This window comes from Anolis carolinensis, unplaced genomic scaffold, assembly GCF_035594765.1.
Source record: "Anolis carolinensis isolate JA03-04 unplaced genomic scaffold, rAnoCar3.1.pri scaffold_9, whole genome shotgun sequence".
NCBI lineage: Eukaryota > Metazoa > Chordata > Lepidosauria > Squamata > Dactyloidae > Anolis > Anolis carolinensis.
The window spans coordinates 21,654,375-21,672,486 of NW_026943820.1; the positions used below are offsets into that span (position 1 = coordinate 21,654,375).

General features: G+C 38.6%; 1 protein-coding gene across 6 annotated transcripts in view; it reads left to right on the plus strand.

Moving 5' to 3' along the window:
- cdh8 (cadherin 8) overlaps positions 1–18,112 on the plus strand; it is a 342,332-nt gene that overhangs the window by 247,996 nt on the left and 76,224 nt on the right. For 5 of the 6 annotated variants that reach the window (XR_010000603.1, XR_506715.3, XM_062961879.1 and 2 more), the window contains 2 exons: positions 472–725; positions 16,541–16,677. Coding sequence is in view for 3 of the 6 variants with exons in the window: in XM_062961879.1 (XP_062817949.1) it covers positions 472–725; positions 16,541–16,677 (391 nt within the window). In the remaining 3 variants the exon portion in view is untranslated. Of the gene's footprint in view, positions 1–471; positions 726–16,540; positions 16,678–18,112 lie in introns of those variants that run through there. The other variant, XM_062961881.1, reaches the window with a different exon arrangement.

Here is an 18,112-nt window from a genome sequence, read left to right on the forward strand (position 1 = left end):
TCTAGTCTGTCAAGATCGCCCCTACAGTTTCCCATACTATCCCCTGCTATCTCCAGATTTCTGGACCTCCATGTGATGAAGACTTTAATTGTGTGTTAGCTTAAATATGCAGCCACTACCTGGATGGTGGGTGTGTCTCATAATAATGCTTTCAAACTACTATTACAGTATGGTAGTTTGTTTTTTAATGGATGACTGTACAGAGAATTAACAGAATGCACCCATTCCTAATTTAAAAAATAAATGAATACGGAAACTTTAGTTTTCTGGATCTCACTGAGGTTTGTCAAATAAGCAAATATCAATACATGCCCAGAAAATGTACAGCACAGGTCAAATGAAGCGAGAAGAGATTTCATTAAAATGCATTGACTGAAGTTCATGTATAGTACTTCCCTACTGACATTGCATTTGCTTGTTCTTGCTGCTGTGGTCATTAGTAAAATTGTTTATTTTTGCCATTCTTAACAGCCTCTGGACTTTGAGAACAAAAGATCCTATACTCTAAAGGTAGAAGCAAGTAATATACGTATTGATCCACGTTTCATCAGTATGGGCCCATTCAAGGATACAGCAACCATAAAAATCGTAGTAGAGGATGCTGATGAACCTCCAATCTTTTCATCACCGACGTACCTCCTAGAAGTGCATGAAAATGCTGCTATTAACTCTGTGATCGGTCAGGTGACTGCTCATGACCCTGATGTTTCTTCAAGCTCAATAAGGTACTGCAATTTAAAGCTATCATTTGTGTGCCTCATTCACAGAGCTTCATCAGTGTATAATACATATATAAGCAAAAATATCCCATACCAATACGGCCTAGCATGTACACCCATAGATATCTTCTGTTCTCTGCCTTGCAGAGTTTTAATTTTTGTATACTTTTTATCATGTTTTAATTGTTTTGTTTTATAGTATATTTGTTGCTGGCCCTTGTGGCAGAATGTAAGCCGCTCTGAGTCCCCTCGGGGAGAAGGGCGGGGTATAAATGCATGTAATAAATAAATAAATAAATTTCGTGGTTAAGTTGTAACCAGAAAAAGAGCCTTCATATAGATGTTCCAACCAATATAGATGTTCCATTGATAGGGTGATTTATTTTCCCGATCCAGCACCATCTCATGGGTTGCAAGGGCAGAGTGGTGGTGGGGAGATTTAATTTCATAGGTCTTTTAAACTATTGTTTGAAGATTTTAATTAAAATGTTTAACAAGAATATCGGTACTACTTTTTATAAACTATTCTGTCCTTATAATATGATTTTGATATTGATATTTCACATTTTGTTCACTTTGATCATTTTGTTAATATTGTGAGCTGCTCTGAGAAAACTCTGAATAGAATGCAAGAAAGAGAAGAAGGGAGGCAAAGTTAAGCAGAATGGAAATGTTAATGGCATCATATTCGGTAGTAGCTTCCATTTCATACCTGTGGGGAGAAAGGCATACATTAGCAAAGTTTGCATGTACTAGTATTTCTTTCTCCCTCAATTTTTCTTGTTTTCTCGCAACTCTGAATCAGATGAAGAGAATAGGCAGGCAGTTTGTGAATTCAAAGGCAACAGAAAACAATATACGCTGTTTCCCCGAAAATAAGACAGTGTCTTATATTCATTTTTGCTCGCAAAGATGTGCTAGGTCTTATTTTCAGGGGATGTCTTATTTTTTCATGAAGAAGAATTCACATTTATTGTTGAACAGAAAAATGAACATCATAAGCCAGCGTAACCAGACAAACTGTGAATCCTATCAAGAATTTCTTGTTACTACCACTATTTCCATGTACAACAATCTATGGTACATTTACCGATACCGATATTTATGAACACAAAGCAAGATTTATTTGTGTTGTCGAAGGCTTTCATGGTCGGGATCACAGGGTTGTTATATGTTTTCTGGGCTATATGGCCATATTCCATACATGGCCATACAACCCAGAAAACATACAACAACCCCAAGATTTATTTAATGACAGTCATGTCACCATCTAGAACATCATCATAACAATCCAAACCCTGAATTTCCTGGTGAATTTCTTGTGACTCCATTTCTTTCAGAATCATTGGCCCAAACCTCTCGTATCTAGCAATACAGGAAACAGCTTGTGGGGTTTGCACATTGGAAACAGCTTGTGGGGTTTGCAGAAGATTTCAGAACACTTTCTGTCCCTGTGACAATTGGATTTTGAAAAAAAAAATGGCTTGTTGTGGAAACAAGGATTGGGGACAAAGCTTCAGATGGGACACCTTTTCCCCATGATAACTCTTACAGGAGTGAATTTACCTTCTTAGGGGTAGATTTCTCTCACTTCCTCTTGTCTCAAACGAGTCATTTGTAAGTTGGGTGTTTGTAACTTGGGGACTGCCTGTATTATTAGAATGAAAAATTCTACATTAAATAACAAAAGATTTTCAAAATGGAGTAGACAAAAAAGCAAAACCCAGAAGACATATTGTTCCTTGATATATTGCTGCATACACTCATGTAAAATTGTGGATATTTTAGTCAAAAAATGACCCCAGAAACTTGGGTCAATTTATCCATGAGTCAATATAAGTATTGTACCTTAACTTGTATACCTTTCTCTTAATAAAATAGCCAAAGTGGGACCTTAGGCCCCCATCTATGTACTGCTATTACGAGGGCTATCCACAAAATTAATTATGTTTTGGATTTAAAAAAGGACAAAGTATAGGAGAAATCATTTACCATATGCAGCTGAAAGCCACATCCCAATACTACATCTCACATAATCCCCACTGAAATTTAGGCACGTCTCAGATAGATAAGTTCTGCCCCAGTAAATTCAGCTGCCTCTCTCCTCCGTTTCCAACAATGGGGAAATGCGTTTCCAAAACGCAGCGTTTTGGCGTCGCTCAGGAAGGGAGAAGGGCTGAGGACACAAGTGGGAGAATTTACTGGAGCAGAACCTTCCAACCTCATTTATCTATCTGAGATGTGCCTAGATTTCAGTGGGGGTTACGTGAGATGTAGTATTGGGATGTGGCTTTCAGCTGCATATGTTAAATGATTTCTCCTATACTTTGTCCTTTTAAAAATCCAAAACATAATCAACTTTGTGGATAGCCCTCGTATAACGCAAATTGAACATTATATGTAGACCCATATGGTGCAGTTTAACTGGTGGAGATACCAGTGGATTTACAATTCTTTCCTCTGACACTTCTTTGTGAAACCTGTCTCTAAAACACTTTTGCAAACAACTACTGAATTCAAATTCTCAGACTGAGAAGGAATCTCAAAGCCTTCCCCAAAGCCTTCCCTCAAAGGGCTGTGACCTGATACAGTAAAACTGTAAAAGAACCTTAAACCAATCTAATTTAATTGGGCTGGCTCCCTTTTGACAGTCAAAGGGCACACCGGTTCCCACTTACAGAACAGCTGATGGAATATGAACCACCGCAAATGGAAAAATCACAGTGGAATTTGAAAGACCATGAGCATGTTGCAGGCATTGAAGCTCTGAAGCATTCTCTGACTTTGCGTAACATAGGATAAAGCTAAGTTAACTCGTTGAAGATCGCTGAATGTCATTTGGACCTCCAGGAGGAACTTCTGATCTAAATCAAAGGTGTGGGGCCATGTAGGCAAGCCCTAAATTTCTGTTGTAGATATGGAACAGTTATGAATGATAGGTAGCTGTTCCACATTCACAACTGTGGCTCTATTGCCACCTTTCTCCCCATTTTGTGGGGTAATAGCTGAACAGGAAGGAGGTCAATTTCACGGGTAATGATAACATGGGTGAATGATACATTCATCAGGCGGGGAAGGGAGAGCAGTATACTTAGTTAACTGCTGCTGCTCAGTCTCATAGTCATTTCCGACTCTTCGTGACCTCATGGACCAGTCCATGCCAGAGCTACCTGTCGGCCGTCACCATCCCCAGTTCCTTCAAGGTCAAGCCAGTCACTTCAAAGATCCCATCCATCCATCTTGCCCTTGGTCGGCCTCTCTTCCTTTTTCCTTCCATTTTCCACAGCATCATGATCTTTTCCAAGCTTTCCTGTCTCCTGTCATGATGTGGCCAAAATACTTCAACTTTGCCTCTAATATCCTTAGTTAACTATACTAAACTAAATGACAGATACAAAATACTGCCCTTGGTTTTTAGAATGCTATGAGTGTTTTTAGTTGCAAAAATAAACATCCAGATGATTATAAAATGCAAGAAATAACAGTGGGAATGGGAAGCTGCAAAATCTACCCTCCCCAGGCTTCCTTATTTTTTATTGTATGGAAAATGTTAAGCCACTTTTTGCCCCCTCAATGCAGTCTCTTCACCAACTTCTTTGAAGCTGCCATCTGTGCATTTGGACTATATTATGCTAGATGTTGATCAGATGATAAAAACTCCTGTGAATATTTCCCAAGAGAGAAAAAGACAGGACAGATCTTCCTAACTAACAAAAAATATATACAACTTGCTGGATCAGCCATTGATTCATGAATATCTTCAAATTACAATATGAAATTCTTCCAGTTTTATTTATTTTTTAATTATCTCCGAATCTATCATTAGTTATTCCAGGGAAATGCAAATGGATATCTTCCAGTTTTTGAATCGTAAGTGGCACTCTGCAATGCCAATTGTCAGGGATTATGCAGTAATATATAAAATCTGGAGTAGGCCCAGTTGGCTTCCACTGAGATAAACTGTAGAAAAAAATATGTCAAAAGTGTGTGCACATGTGTTAATTTTTAAATGTGGACAATTCAAATGTTTAAGCTTTTCTCATTGTACAGATTGAGTATCCCTAATCTAATCTGCTTGGAACTGAAAGTGTTTTGGATTTCAGGATTTTTAAAAGGAAAAATGGAATATATGTATTTAATAAATGAATTTCTTATGATGTCTTAGGAATGGGACCCATGTCTAAACATGAAATCCATTTATGTTTCATATATGCTTTATGCAGATAACTTAAAGGTAATTTTATGCACAATGTTTTTTTTAAATTGTGCATGAATTCATATTTGTGTACATTGAAAGCAAAGGTGTCACTATCCCAGCCACCCCTGTGGACAATTTTGAAAATTGGAGTATTTTGAATTTTGGAATTTCAGATAAGGGATACTCAAACTATATATAAGGATATATGGATTATATGCAAACCAGTTCAACAGATCTTTCTCTAAGACTGTTTGCAAGGTGTTCATCATGAGAATCAACACAACACTTGGGAGAAGCTTTGGACAGTATCAAATCAGTACTCATTTTATTCTACAGTGATGTTTTGAAATAAATTCACAGGCTGCTATGTTCTAGATGTTTTGTAGAAATAATGTAATGGGGGAGATGAGGGTTTGGATAAAATGTTTCCATCCCTTCCCTCAGAAGCGTATTATATATCCCAGTAGTTCCCAACCTGTGGATCCCCAGGTGTTTTGGCCTACAACTCCCAGAAATCCCAGCCAGTTTACCAGCTGCTACAATTTCTGGGAGTTGAAGGTCAAAACCTCTGGGGACATACAGGTTGCGAACCACTAATATATCCCAATGTTACAGACCACCAAGGACACAATCTTGTGTTTCTTCACTTTGAGATGGGTGCCAGTGGTGTTGCAGTCCAGGCAGCGAGAGCACTGAAAACCAACACAGAGACCAATAATCTTTTAATATCTTTATTAAAGCAAATAGTAATCCAAAAATGAAATGTTGGAAAAGTTGAGCAAGCAAAAGCCCTTTAAGAAAAGATATAAGATAGTCCAGAAATGTCAAGGAATATGTCCAATATTAGAGTCCAAAGTCCAGAAACCGAAACACACTCAAAACTAATGATAGTCTTTGAGTGGGGAATCAAACCAACAAGCTAGGCAGATGAACGGGGTCCAAATGTTCAAGAATAGTTCTTAGAAGCAAGGCAGGAACTTGAGATTGTGGAAATAAATCTTGGTTCATGAAATGACAGGAAAGTAGACTTAAATCCGGGTCTACTCATGAATCGCAGCAGCTGCTAGCCACTTGAGTCAAGGGGCTGGAAACTGGAGATGATGTACCTTCTTAGAGTTGAGCAACGTTGACACCACAAGGGAAACTACTGGGAGCAAAACCTTTATTGGAGCGTAGTGTCTCCCCCCAAAAGGGGGGCCTTCCTCCCCAAAGTTCCCAGGGAAAGGCTTCTAGAGAGAGTCTCCATGCTCAGCCAAGCGGGCACTTCTCCGCACTTGTTTTTTCAGATCTCTGCTTGTTTAGATACTCTCTCTGGTTGAAGGACACAGACTCCGGTGAGCTAGAGACATCTGGCAAGGGAGTAGAGTTATCCACAACACTCTCCCTTTCAATTAGAGCTGGCTGTGTATCATCAACAAGTGGCAGCTGCAAATTCATCGGGTCTTGCTGACTCGGAGAGATATCAACATATTCTTCATCCTGGTCAAAGGCGAACCCAAGGTCAGGTATAGGGGCCAAAGGTAGCTGGGATATAACAAGTGGCTTCACTGAGGGCCACAACCAGAACAACTAAATAGAGAATATTAGTTTTCATCTTGCCTTTAAGTCAACATCATTTATAAGTAGAATGCAGGTTCTGGAACTAAAATTATTGTTTTTATGATCCGTTGATGGGTCAACAGTCATTCCTTATTGAAGGGAAAACACCAATGCCTACGTGTCAGCGGGTCAGTCACTCCAGTCTGCTGCTGCCATTTCCCCATCCAAGCATTCAAAAAGGCTAAAAGTGGCACGATAGAGAGTAAAGGAGGTTGGTCCTTCTTTTAGGTTCTCCTGAGCCGGACTAATTCTTCACTTTTGTAACTCTACTCAGGGAAGTGGCTACTTTGGGTTTTTTTGTTTTTGTTTGTTGTTGTTGTTGTTTTTTTTGGAGGGGGAGAAGAGTTAAAGTACAGTACTCACATTGATCTATGGACAAATTTACCAAGGTTTTGGGGGGTAACTACATATTCTAAACTTATACATGAATATATAGGGTAGCTAAATTTATTGATGGGGCCAGATATTACAGGAATTTCCAGTTAATAAAATATCAGGATGGTGTTGTCACTGGATATCATGTACAAATTCCATAATTTTTCAAACCAAAGCCATTTCCCAGCTAATTTATATAATGCTGTTATTTCACATTAGCCCTGCGTGATTCTCTAATAGATGTCAAGAGGTGAAGTATGAACTGCGTAGCATAGCAGATGAGCAAGCTAACCAACTAGGGTCAAGGAACCTAATGGAAAGTGGGCAGATAACAGGGCAATGGACTATGCAAGAATCAAGGAGGAGTTAAAGATCAGAGGTGTAAAGGAGAACAGGGTTGGGGTGTTGTGACCTTTTCCTTAGCAGTGACAGCGGTGTCATTTGCCATCTCTTTGAAACTTCTCTCTTCTCTCAATTACAGCATTCATTGTTGTTGTGCAGATATGACAGGGAGGGATTTTCCAGCTACACTATTTTACTTATTTATGTATTAATGTATTTGATTTTTATCCTGCCTTTCTGCCAAGAGGGATTCAAGGTGGATTACAATAATTGTAAAAAAAAAAAAAAGATTGAGCTGAAACATTTGTTTACAGAAATAAAAAAACAAACAAATAAATATTTTAAATGTATGATTAAAAACAGTTTAAATGTATTTTACACATAATTTCTAATAAAAGATTTTAAAAATACAGCACAGTACTTTAGGCTCCATAATCAAAATCTAACATCTTGCTAGAAAGAGTCCAGGGAGGGGGATTTATTTATTTATTATTTTATTTATTACATCATTTCTACCCCGCCCTTCTCACCCATCAGGGGACTCAGGGCGGCTTACAATATACATCAAAAACACAGTTTACATCAGATTAAAAGTCTTCCAAGATTAAAAAATTACAATAAAATTTAAAATATATGTTAAAAACCTGCGTAATTAATTGGACTTCCCATGAAAAGGAGTCCCACTGCCTGTGAGTAGCCATGGAGAAGGCCCTCTTCCACATCCTCACCAAACCTACGTATAATTTTATATAATTTAGCTGATGATGATGACGATAATAATAATAATTTGTATTTCCTACCCACCTCTCCCTGCAGCTCAAGGCATGTTACAAAGCTGTTGAGGATTTCATCAGAAATGTGCAAAATCTAGTATAAAATGAACAATTTCAAAGGTATAGAGCTAATTTCCAACACATCCACACTAGTATATAAATAGAGATTTGGTTATTTCGCATAGGAATTTAAAAATATCCCCCAGGGCACATCCAGACTGATTGAAAATTTACAGATTTTGTTCCCATTACAGTAGAGTCTCACTTATCCAACACTCGCTTATCCAACATTCTGGATTATTCAACACATTTTTGTAGTCAATGTTTTCAATACATCATGTTATTTTGATGCTAAATCCATAAATACAGTAATTCCTACATAGCATTCCTGCATATTGAACTACTTTTTCTGTCAAATTTGTTGTATAACATGATGTTTTGGTGCTTAATTTGTAAAATCATAACCTAATTTAATGTTTAATAGGTTTTTCCTTAATCTCTCCTTATTATCCAACATATTTGCTTATCCAATGTTCTGCCGGCCCGTTTATGTTGGATAAGTGAGACTCTACTGTATTTCTCATTTTTTACTGATGTAAAATAAACCAAACTGGGAGCTGGTATAAAAAGTTTTTGATTATACTGGTAGTTGAGAAAAAGTATTCTGAACTCAACAAAATTTACAGTATATGGATTTACAAAATAACATTGAAAAGAACATGAAGAAGCTGATTTTTTTAGTCAATCTGGATGTGTCCTTCGTGTTCTTTATTTCTGACAAGATTTTGGGGCCAATAATGCACTGGGTTCAGATGAGTCTTATTTCTAACATGTTCTCTCCAACCTTTGTTCTACCCAATGTAGGAGCTGTCAAGTCATGAGTGAAACTCTTCCACCTTTGACAATCTTTTCCCCTTAAACAAAAAAAATGCACATAACATCAATTTTAACACTCACATTTCATTCTTGGCAGAAGGAAAACATTTTCTTAATTCACAGCAGGCCGCAAAAATCCTAGATTGTCAGGACCCAGGCAGCAGAGCACCAATAACCATACACAGAGGCCAGAATCTATCTAATATCTTTATTAAGGAAATATGTAAAGTTAATAAAAGCAAGCGTATGAATTAGTCCAGGAGTAGACCTTTCAGGAAAGGTCAAAATTAGTCCAAAGAAGCAATGTCCAATATGAAATATTAAGGTCCAAAGTTGTAATCCAATAACCGAAACACTCACTTTGCCAGGCAAAGTGAGGGGAGATGACAAGGTCTTTTAGTCCATGAACTTGAACGAGGCTAGGAAGTAACTTGATTCTTGGAAAAACAAGGCTTGGATACAAGGCAGCAAGGAACGAGGAGCAAGGACAAGATCCGTGGTATTTACTTGGCAAAATCCGGGAAACAAGGCAAGGCTGGGTCTTGGAAAGCAAGGCAAAATCCGTGGAAGAACAAGGCTGGAAAACGAAGGCTTGAATCAGGAACAAAGGCTTGGAAGCGGAGTAGCTGTCCACACACACTACTCCAGTTGCTGACGAATTGACTCCGCAAGATCCCTCCGGGAGCAAGGAACCTAAATAGGCCTTGTTTTCCCCACCAGAGAACACTTCTCTGGGGAACCAGAAACGAAAGTCAATCTCTGTGTCCAGATGTATGACTCCCTAAAATTTCTCATGGGAACAGGCTTTAATCATCTGAATGCTTTGCTGCTATTCTCAAACTCCTGCGATTAGCCTGTTGCACTCCTTTCTGCTGGAGAATGTAATTACGGCGCGAAAAAGGGGGAGAACTCGACTCCGGGCTTGTTTGGGAGATTTCTGGAAGACAAGCCTCCTGCAGGTGCAAAGGCTCAATTTCTGGCTGAAATGGTTCCCTTTCTGGCTGAAATGGAGGAAAACCCAAGTTCTCCTCTTCGTCAGTCACAACAGCACTAGGAATGGGACTACATGGCCCATGAGTCATCACATAGATACACTATTTTATGCCTTCCTGAGATGCAGCTGTTTATCTCAGTCACCTCTTAACATGTCCTTTTCCGTTGGTGTTGCCAAGATATGGTGATTTATGGCATCAATATTGTGATTCACATCTCAGTCAGGGAAAGAAAAAAAAGCTGCTGGTGGAGGTTTCACAATGCCAAGAACAGGGGTCCTCAAACTTTTGAAGCAGAGGGCCAGTCCACAATCCTTCAGATGGTTGAGGGACCAAATTATCATTTCTCAAAAAAAAAATGAACAAATTCCTATGCATACTGCACATGTCTTATTTGTAGTGCAAAACAGCAGCAACAACAACAATGAAAGAACAATACAATATTTAAAAATGAAAACAACTTTAACCTATATAATCCTATCAGGATTACAATGGAAAGTGTGGGCCTGCTACTGGCCAATGAGATAGTCAAGTTAATTAGGATTGTTGTTGTTGTGTGCCTTCAAGTCATTTCAGACTTTGGGTGAGCTGAAGTTTAAAATTAATTATTTATTTACTGCATTTATTTACTACATTTATATCCCACCCTTCTCACCCCGAAGGGGACTCAGCGCACCTGTATGTACATACAATATATTATATTATTAGCATAGCACAATATTAGCATTATATATTACTACTAGCTGTGCCCTGCCACGCGTTGCTGTGGCCCATTGGAATTGCACTGAATAGCTCCGGTTTTTGGGGGGTTTTAGGCCCTGTGGAGGTTCGTGACGTGATATTTTGTGGTTTCAACCTCGAGGCGTGGATGATGGATTGTTTTGTGAAATTTCGAGGTTGGGGGGTGTTTAGTTTTGTTGTTTTGCTCGGTGCCAGGATTCCATCACTCTTTTATATATATATAGATATTGAACTATACCACGATACTGTAATATTCTATGTAATATATAACATATAATTAATATTATTATATGGCATTATTATTAGTATTATATTGTATAACATAATATTATTATCAATATTATATGTATATACAATATATTATATTATTAAAAGTGATATAAAATATATTATAAAACTGAGGGCGGGGGCCAGGTAAATGACCTTGGAGGGCCGCATCTGGCCCCTGGGCCTTAGTTTGGGGACCCCCTGGCCAAGAACAAGCCCGCATTTACATTGGAACAAAACAGCAGGAATTTTGAGAAAGAGAGTAAAGAAGCAAGGAAGTAACACTGCTGAAAATTGCATTTGAATCCAACACAGAACCCTTAGCTAAAGGAAAGGATGATCACTCCACTTGTTTCCTCCAGCATTCAGTCTCAAAAGCTAACAACAGGTCCCCGTAAACTGTGGTGTTACTAAGGGAATTTCAAAGCTTATTATTTACCCAGGCCTACCCTCCCCTTTAGAGGGATATAGTTTATATATGGCTTAGATGTTTGACAGTGTGCCCTCATTAAAACAAACTAAAATATTGTCAAGATGAAGTAGCTACAAACATTGCACAGTGATATGTATTAATTTAGAGTCAGGAGAGGGCTTTCCTTGCCTGCAAACCTGTAAATCTGTTTCATTTCTGCTGAGAAATGTTTATACTTTTTAATTCATTTTGGTGTTGTAAATAGCTTGTTGAAAGTCCATATGGAAACCCACACAAATCCCCTGCTTTTCTAAGGAGAGATACTGGAAACAGAATGATGCCAAGGGAGGCATTTATTTACTTAGCTAACTAAAATTGACATGAAAAACTACCTTTGCTTGCACATAGGAATCAAGGTTCACAATTTTATTTAAGTGGAAACATTGCATATCCAATGTGTCATTTTTCTTTGCTTTCTATTTTCTTTTTTTTTAATGTGAATGCTTCAGCATCTCATGTTTGAAAATTAGGGTAGCAAATACTATAGTCACCATGAAATAATGTTATTTCAGTTAATAGGAATCACATACATTTCATTCTTATATCTCTTTTTCTCATCATAGAGTTGGGGAATGTGTGGCCCTGTACTATTGGTTATGTTGTCTAGGGCAAATAGGAGTTGCAATCTGATAATTTCTATAGGAACATATATTCCCCATACCTGCTTGAGTATGTTGTTCAGATGACCCACTATTAATATGTTATGTGTATGTCCCTCTGCCATGTATACTTGTGTATAATTCAACCTGAAGTCAAGGGCAGATTTGGGTTGGAGAAGTATGGATTTTGATGTGACTCATTGATAAGTCAAGGCTCCTTCCACAACAAAAGGAGAGCACTCAGAGGGCCGCCCACCTCTGGCCATCACCACCAATGTCTTGCTCAGGGATTCAAAAAGGCAAGAAGTGGTGCCTTAGTCAAGAGAATATTGGTGCTTCTTTTAGATTCTCCAGGGACCACCTGTACTGGTTTCTGCCAGAGTCTTTGAAGTTCAATCTTGAGGTCCTGATAGCGGCTGAGTTTTTCCTGTTGTTTTTCATCAATGTGACTGTCACCTGGGACGGCAACATCAATGATCCAAAGCTTTTTCTTTTCCACAACTGTGATGTCTGGTGTGTTGTGTTCCAGAACTTTGTCAGTCTGGATTCGGAAGTCCCACAGTATCTTTGCGTGCTTTTGCAGGTTTGTGATCCCACCAGTTTTTTGCTGCTGGGAGGTGATACTTGAGGCATAAGTTCCAATGAATCATTTGGGCCACATAGTTGTGCCTCTGTTTGTAGTCTGTCTGTGCAATTTTCTTACAGCAGCTGAGGAGATGATCAGTGCTTTCGTCGGTTTGCACATTCTGCATTTTGGGTCATCAGCTGATTTTTCGATCTTGTCCTTAACTGCATTTGTCCTGATGTCTTGCTCCTGGGCTGCAAGGATCAGGCCTTCTGTCTCCTTCTTCAGTGACCCATTCGTGAGCCAGAGCCAGGTCTTCTCCTTATCAGCTTTTCCTTCAATTTTGTCAAGGAACTTTCCATGCAATGTTTTGTTGTGCCAGCTGTCAGATCTAATTTGTAGTGCGGTTTTCTTGTACTGGTTTTTTGTCTGCTGTGCTTTGAGGAGTTTCTGATTTTTGACTTCAATCAAAGCAGGTTCTTCACTTTGCTTTACATATTCTGCCAGGGCATGTTCTTCTTCTTTGACTGCTTGTTTTACTTGTAAGAGTCCTCTGCCCCCTGATCTTCTAGGCAGATATAGCCAGTCAACATCACTTGCAGGGTGCAGTGAATGATGAATGGTCATGAGTTTTCTTGTTTTTCTGTCCAAGTTGTCCAGTTCCGCCTGTATCCAATTTATAATGCCAGCAGTATTATTTTATTTTGACACAGCAAACAAGATAGATATGCTGGATTTCGTTTCACAAAATCACAAGTCGAACACTTCCCAAGTGTCTGTGTGATGTATTTTCGGATGATGCGTGCAGATCCCAGTAGGGTGGCCTTTTGCAGTTGGCAGATCGTAATTTTGTCAATGTCTATTGTTTCCAAATGCCGGCTGAGATCTTTTGGCACGGCACCCAGTGTGGACCACCTGCACTGGTTTCTGCCAGAGTCTTTGAAGTTCAATCTTGAGGTCCTGATAGTGGCTGAGTTTTTCCTGTTGTTTTTCGTCAATGCGACTGTCACCTGGGATGGCGACATCAATGATCCAAACCTTTTTCTTTTCCACAACTGTGATTTCTGGTGTGTTGTGTTCCAGAACTTTGTCAGTCTGGATTCGGAAGTCCCACAGTATCTTTGCATGTTCATTTTCCAATACTTTTGCAGGTTTGTGATCCCACCAGTTCTTTGCTATTATTATTATTATTATTATTATTATTATTATTATTATTATTATTATTATTATTACTATTATACTCTTGCCTTTCCCATTCTACTCAGGGCCCATCCAGACAGGGCTTTAAACACAGGAGTTCTCATTTCAAAAAGAGGGGTAGCTAGACCAACTGAGGAAAACTGTGGGATAAAAAAGTACCCTTTTACCCTGTTTCTAATTATGTGCTGATCCATATATCCGCACATGTAAATATGCATGTATTTATTATATTCATGTGTTGATATGTATAGATCAGTGCATAACCACACACACACATATATATATTTCTGGCGGATGTCCCCCGTCCACCCTTCATTTTATCCCAAGACACAGTGAGGACAGCAGGGCAAGAAAGCCTGAGACTGGCAGGTCTATGGGGGGGGGGGCTGCTCTGAGATCTCGGGGGGGGGGGTTGCCCCTCTTTTTAATCCTGTGTTTTAGTGCTGTCTGGAAGTGCCCTCAGAGAAGGGAATGGTTTCTTTTTATATAGAAATGCTAATGTACAGTACCTACACTGAACTTTGGACAACTTTGGGGTTGATTTTTTTTACTGAAATTTCTATACGTAATACATGTATATACAGCACCTCCTTCCTAAGAATTTAGACTACTCAACTTAAAGCTTGTTTCAGTTTCACAGTAATACTATACTGTTGGTTAATGTATGAGACAGTGAGACAAGGTGGTTGTTTTTTTAAAAGGAATAAATGAATATAGAAGGGAAAGACGTATCACTGCCAATAAGGAATCCCAACAGCATTATGATTCTAAATATCAGTATGTAGGAGGGAAAGAGTGGAACATCAGCTAAGAGTAATTGCCCTTATATCCTATTGCTGAAAATGTGATGAAGAGTTATACATTTCAACAAGTCTTTGGCAGTTGAATAATCTGTCAAATACTTAAGGGACACCTACATGCTACATTTCTCTATATCAAATCTTATAATCAAGAGTTTATTATTTAGAATTTTTTTTAATGTCAAGAGCAACCGGAGTTGCTTCTGGAGTGAGAGAATTATCCACTATTGCAACCTCATTGTTTTTAACCTGATGTTTTAATTTTGTGTTGTGTTTTTTAACTTATTGTGTATATTTTTATTGGTTTTTGTTTTTGTCCTTTGATGTTTTATATTTTATCATTGCTTGTATTTTGATTTTGCTGTAAGCCGCCCCGAGTCCCCTTTGGGGGAGATGGAGGCGGGATATAAATAAACTTATTATTATTATTATTATTATTAATTGGCCGTCTGCAAGGATGTTGCCCAGGGGATGCCCGGATGTTTTGATGTTTTACCATCCTTGTGGGAGGCTTCTCTCATGTCCCCGCATGGAGCTGGAGCTGATAGAGGGAGCTCATCCACACTTTCCCCGGGTGGGATTCGAACCTGGCAACTTTCAGGAATTGCGAAAATTGATAGAAGGTGGTGTTTTAGCAATAGATGGCTGGTGCCATACAAGGGCAACAATGACTCATTATTTCATTTTATAGTGTGACATTTATCTTCTAGATGCTTTTGGGTATCTTTCTTGATTATCAGAATGATTTGGCTAGTCCCGTGTATTTTTTAGTTGATGAGGAAAGGTATTTGCTGATCCACCTCTGGTAGCAAAATCTGTGAGTCTGCCCTGAAATCTGTTCATGTCTGAATTCACATCAAATTGCTTAAGCATCCCCATCATCACCTTTACCCTCAGGATGGCCGATCGCATGCAACTCATTTTGAACCTTCCTACTAAGTCATCACTGCCTGCTGAGGCAGAATGCCAAGCAGATGCAAAAGAATTATAGCAAGATGTTATTGGATTCTATACCTCAGAACAATAGTTATTATAGCCTGTTATATAAATTCACTCCTAGGATTTAGAGAAATCTCTCAAAGCTGTGATTGCCACAGTACGCCAGCATTATCCTTCCTCTTTTCCCTTTCTCTGTCTCATCCTCATCCTCTCTCTCGCTGTACGTAATCCATCAGAAATTGGAAGCCTTAATTTTCTGTTTGGTTTCTTTTACAAGGAATGCATTAATAAAACAACTATATGAAAATGGACTGTCATAAAAAGCTTTTCTGGAGACCTTACAGGGAGTTCTAAATCACCATTTTGTTTAATACGCTGTTGGAACAATTTACGGCAGCTCATTCTTGTTAGTCAAGCTGGGTTCTCCGTTTAAAGCTGCATAATGTACCTGTGCATTCTCATTTGCAAGCTCTGCTTAGCTGTCAGATCAGAGTTGTTTTGTTAGAAACCAGTGATGTCAATCCATAAAGCAGTCAATCTCTCTGCTTTTGGGGGAGCAGGGTTTTCTTTAAGGGTGATTTGTTTACTAGCAACTGTCCGTGGAATTAAGTTCAAATATACCCAAGTGACATATTTACTTAATTAATCAAAACTGGGTGATAAAAGTTTCATCTTCATTTGAAGCACACTTTCATGCACACACAGACCCCTCCTAAACAGCCTAATGTATTGGCAGCATTATCAACATTTGCTATGAAATACAATGTGAGCTGTCCAATAAATATGATAGATCGTCTCATTAACACTTGATTCACAGTAGTTTTGAAAAGACACTACCTGATCTGATGACAGCTTCCAACCTTCATGCTGAGAGCATACAGCTAATTACTCATTGGACTACAATACTGTTTCTTGATTCTTGGTTCCTTATTTTTATCTTATAAATTATGACATGGTTGAGCTCTTCAAATCCACTGGGGCTATAAAGCTGATGTCTCTGATGGATTACTCTGATTGTGTTACTGCAGTGTATTCAAGTCATGCAAATGTATTTAAGTGAATTTCAAGGTGTCCATTTTGTAGGTTTTCTATCGACCGGAACACCGACCTTGAGAGACAGTTCAACATTAATACGCAAGATGGAAGAATAACATTGGCAACTCCATTGGACAGAGAAACCAGCATGTGGCACAACATAACCATTGTCGCAACAGAAGATAGTAAGTGTCCATTGGTACAAACATTGTCTTATCTTTTGAGAATACAAATGGAGAAGGCCCTGATTCAGACAAAGTATATTAACAGAAGCCAATTTTGATTGGTCTTTCACTGCATCTAGCATAATACAGGGCAAATAAAAATGCAAATAAATGTTCAATATCTGGGTGAATTGACTTTAAATCCACTTTTCAACAATTTTACTCATTGCTTGTCTGTAACTTGTAATCATATATATACTTACCTGCATAAACAAACATGAATCCGAATTTATTTATTTATTTGAGTCCCGAAGGGGACTTAGGGCGGCTTCCAAGTATATATACATACAATATATTATATTATACAACTATATTTCAATATTATTAGTAATATTGCATGTAATATAAATATACAATTATAATAGTGAATTATAATTATTATTACATTGTATTACATCATAATATTATTATTAATATTACATGTATATACAATATATTATAATATTAGCTGTGCCCGGCCACGCGTTGCTGTGGCTAGGACTTAATTTTTCTTTTCTTTTTGTTGTATGAACGTAGAGGCGTGGATGAGAGGTTGTGCTGTCAATTTTCGAGGTTGTGGGGCATTTAGTTTAGTTGTTTTGTCCGGTGCCGTGATTCCATTACCCTTTTATATACATATATATATATAGATTAGTATAGTATAATATTATTATATGTTATTATATCATTAAATTGATACAGGAGACATGGTGGAAAGATGTCTTCCTGGCCCCGCCTTCTTCATTCTGCTCCAGAATGGCAGTTAGACCTTGGGGGGGGGGGAGTGCTCCCATCTGATGGTAAATTAAGATGTTACCAATTTCATTTTTTCCCTGGGGAAGTAATGCTGAGCTTGAGTTTGATAAAGTGAGAGCTGTATCGTGTAATATGCTTGCTTACATTTTAATATGCTTACTGAAGGTAAAGGTTTCCCCTTGATATTAAGTCTAGTCGAGTCTGACTCTGGGGGATGGTGCTCATTTCCATTTCTAAGCTGAAGAGCTGGCATTATCCGTAGACACCTACTAGGTCATGTGGCCAGCATGACTGCATGGAGCATCGTTACCTTCCCACCAAAGTAGTACTGTTTTTGGCCATTGCTATTGGGGGGAGGGTCAGACGGAGAGCTGAGGATGACAAGAGAAGCAGGATGTCAGGGCCGCAGGCTTGGGTTCGGCACCTCCCATCACTGCTGATGCTTCTTCTCTTCCTAGGCTGCCACACTCCCTCCAAATGGTTGCTAGCCTTTTCAGACTTTGTGTTGCACCCCAAGGCAGAAATCCCTTTGACTGTAAGCAACACACCAACTGAATAAACAACAAGAAATTTATTGTAGAATATATAAAAAAAAGCCAAGCAAAATATAGTAAAAAGTGCAATCCAAAAATAAGGAGGAAAGAATGTCTTTTAGGGTTTC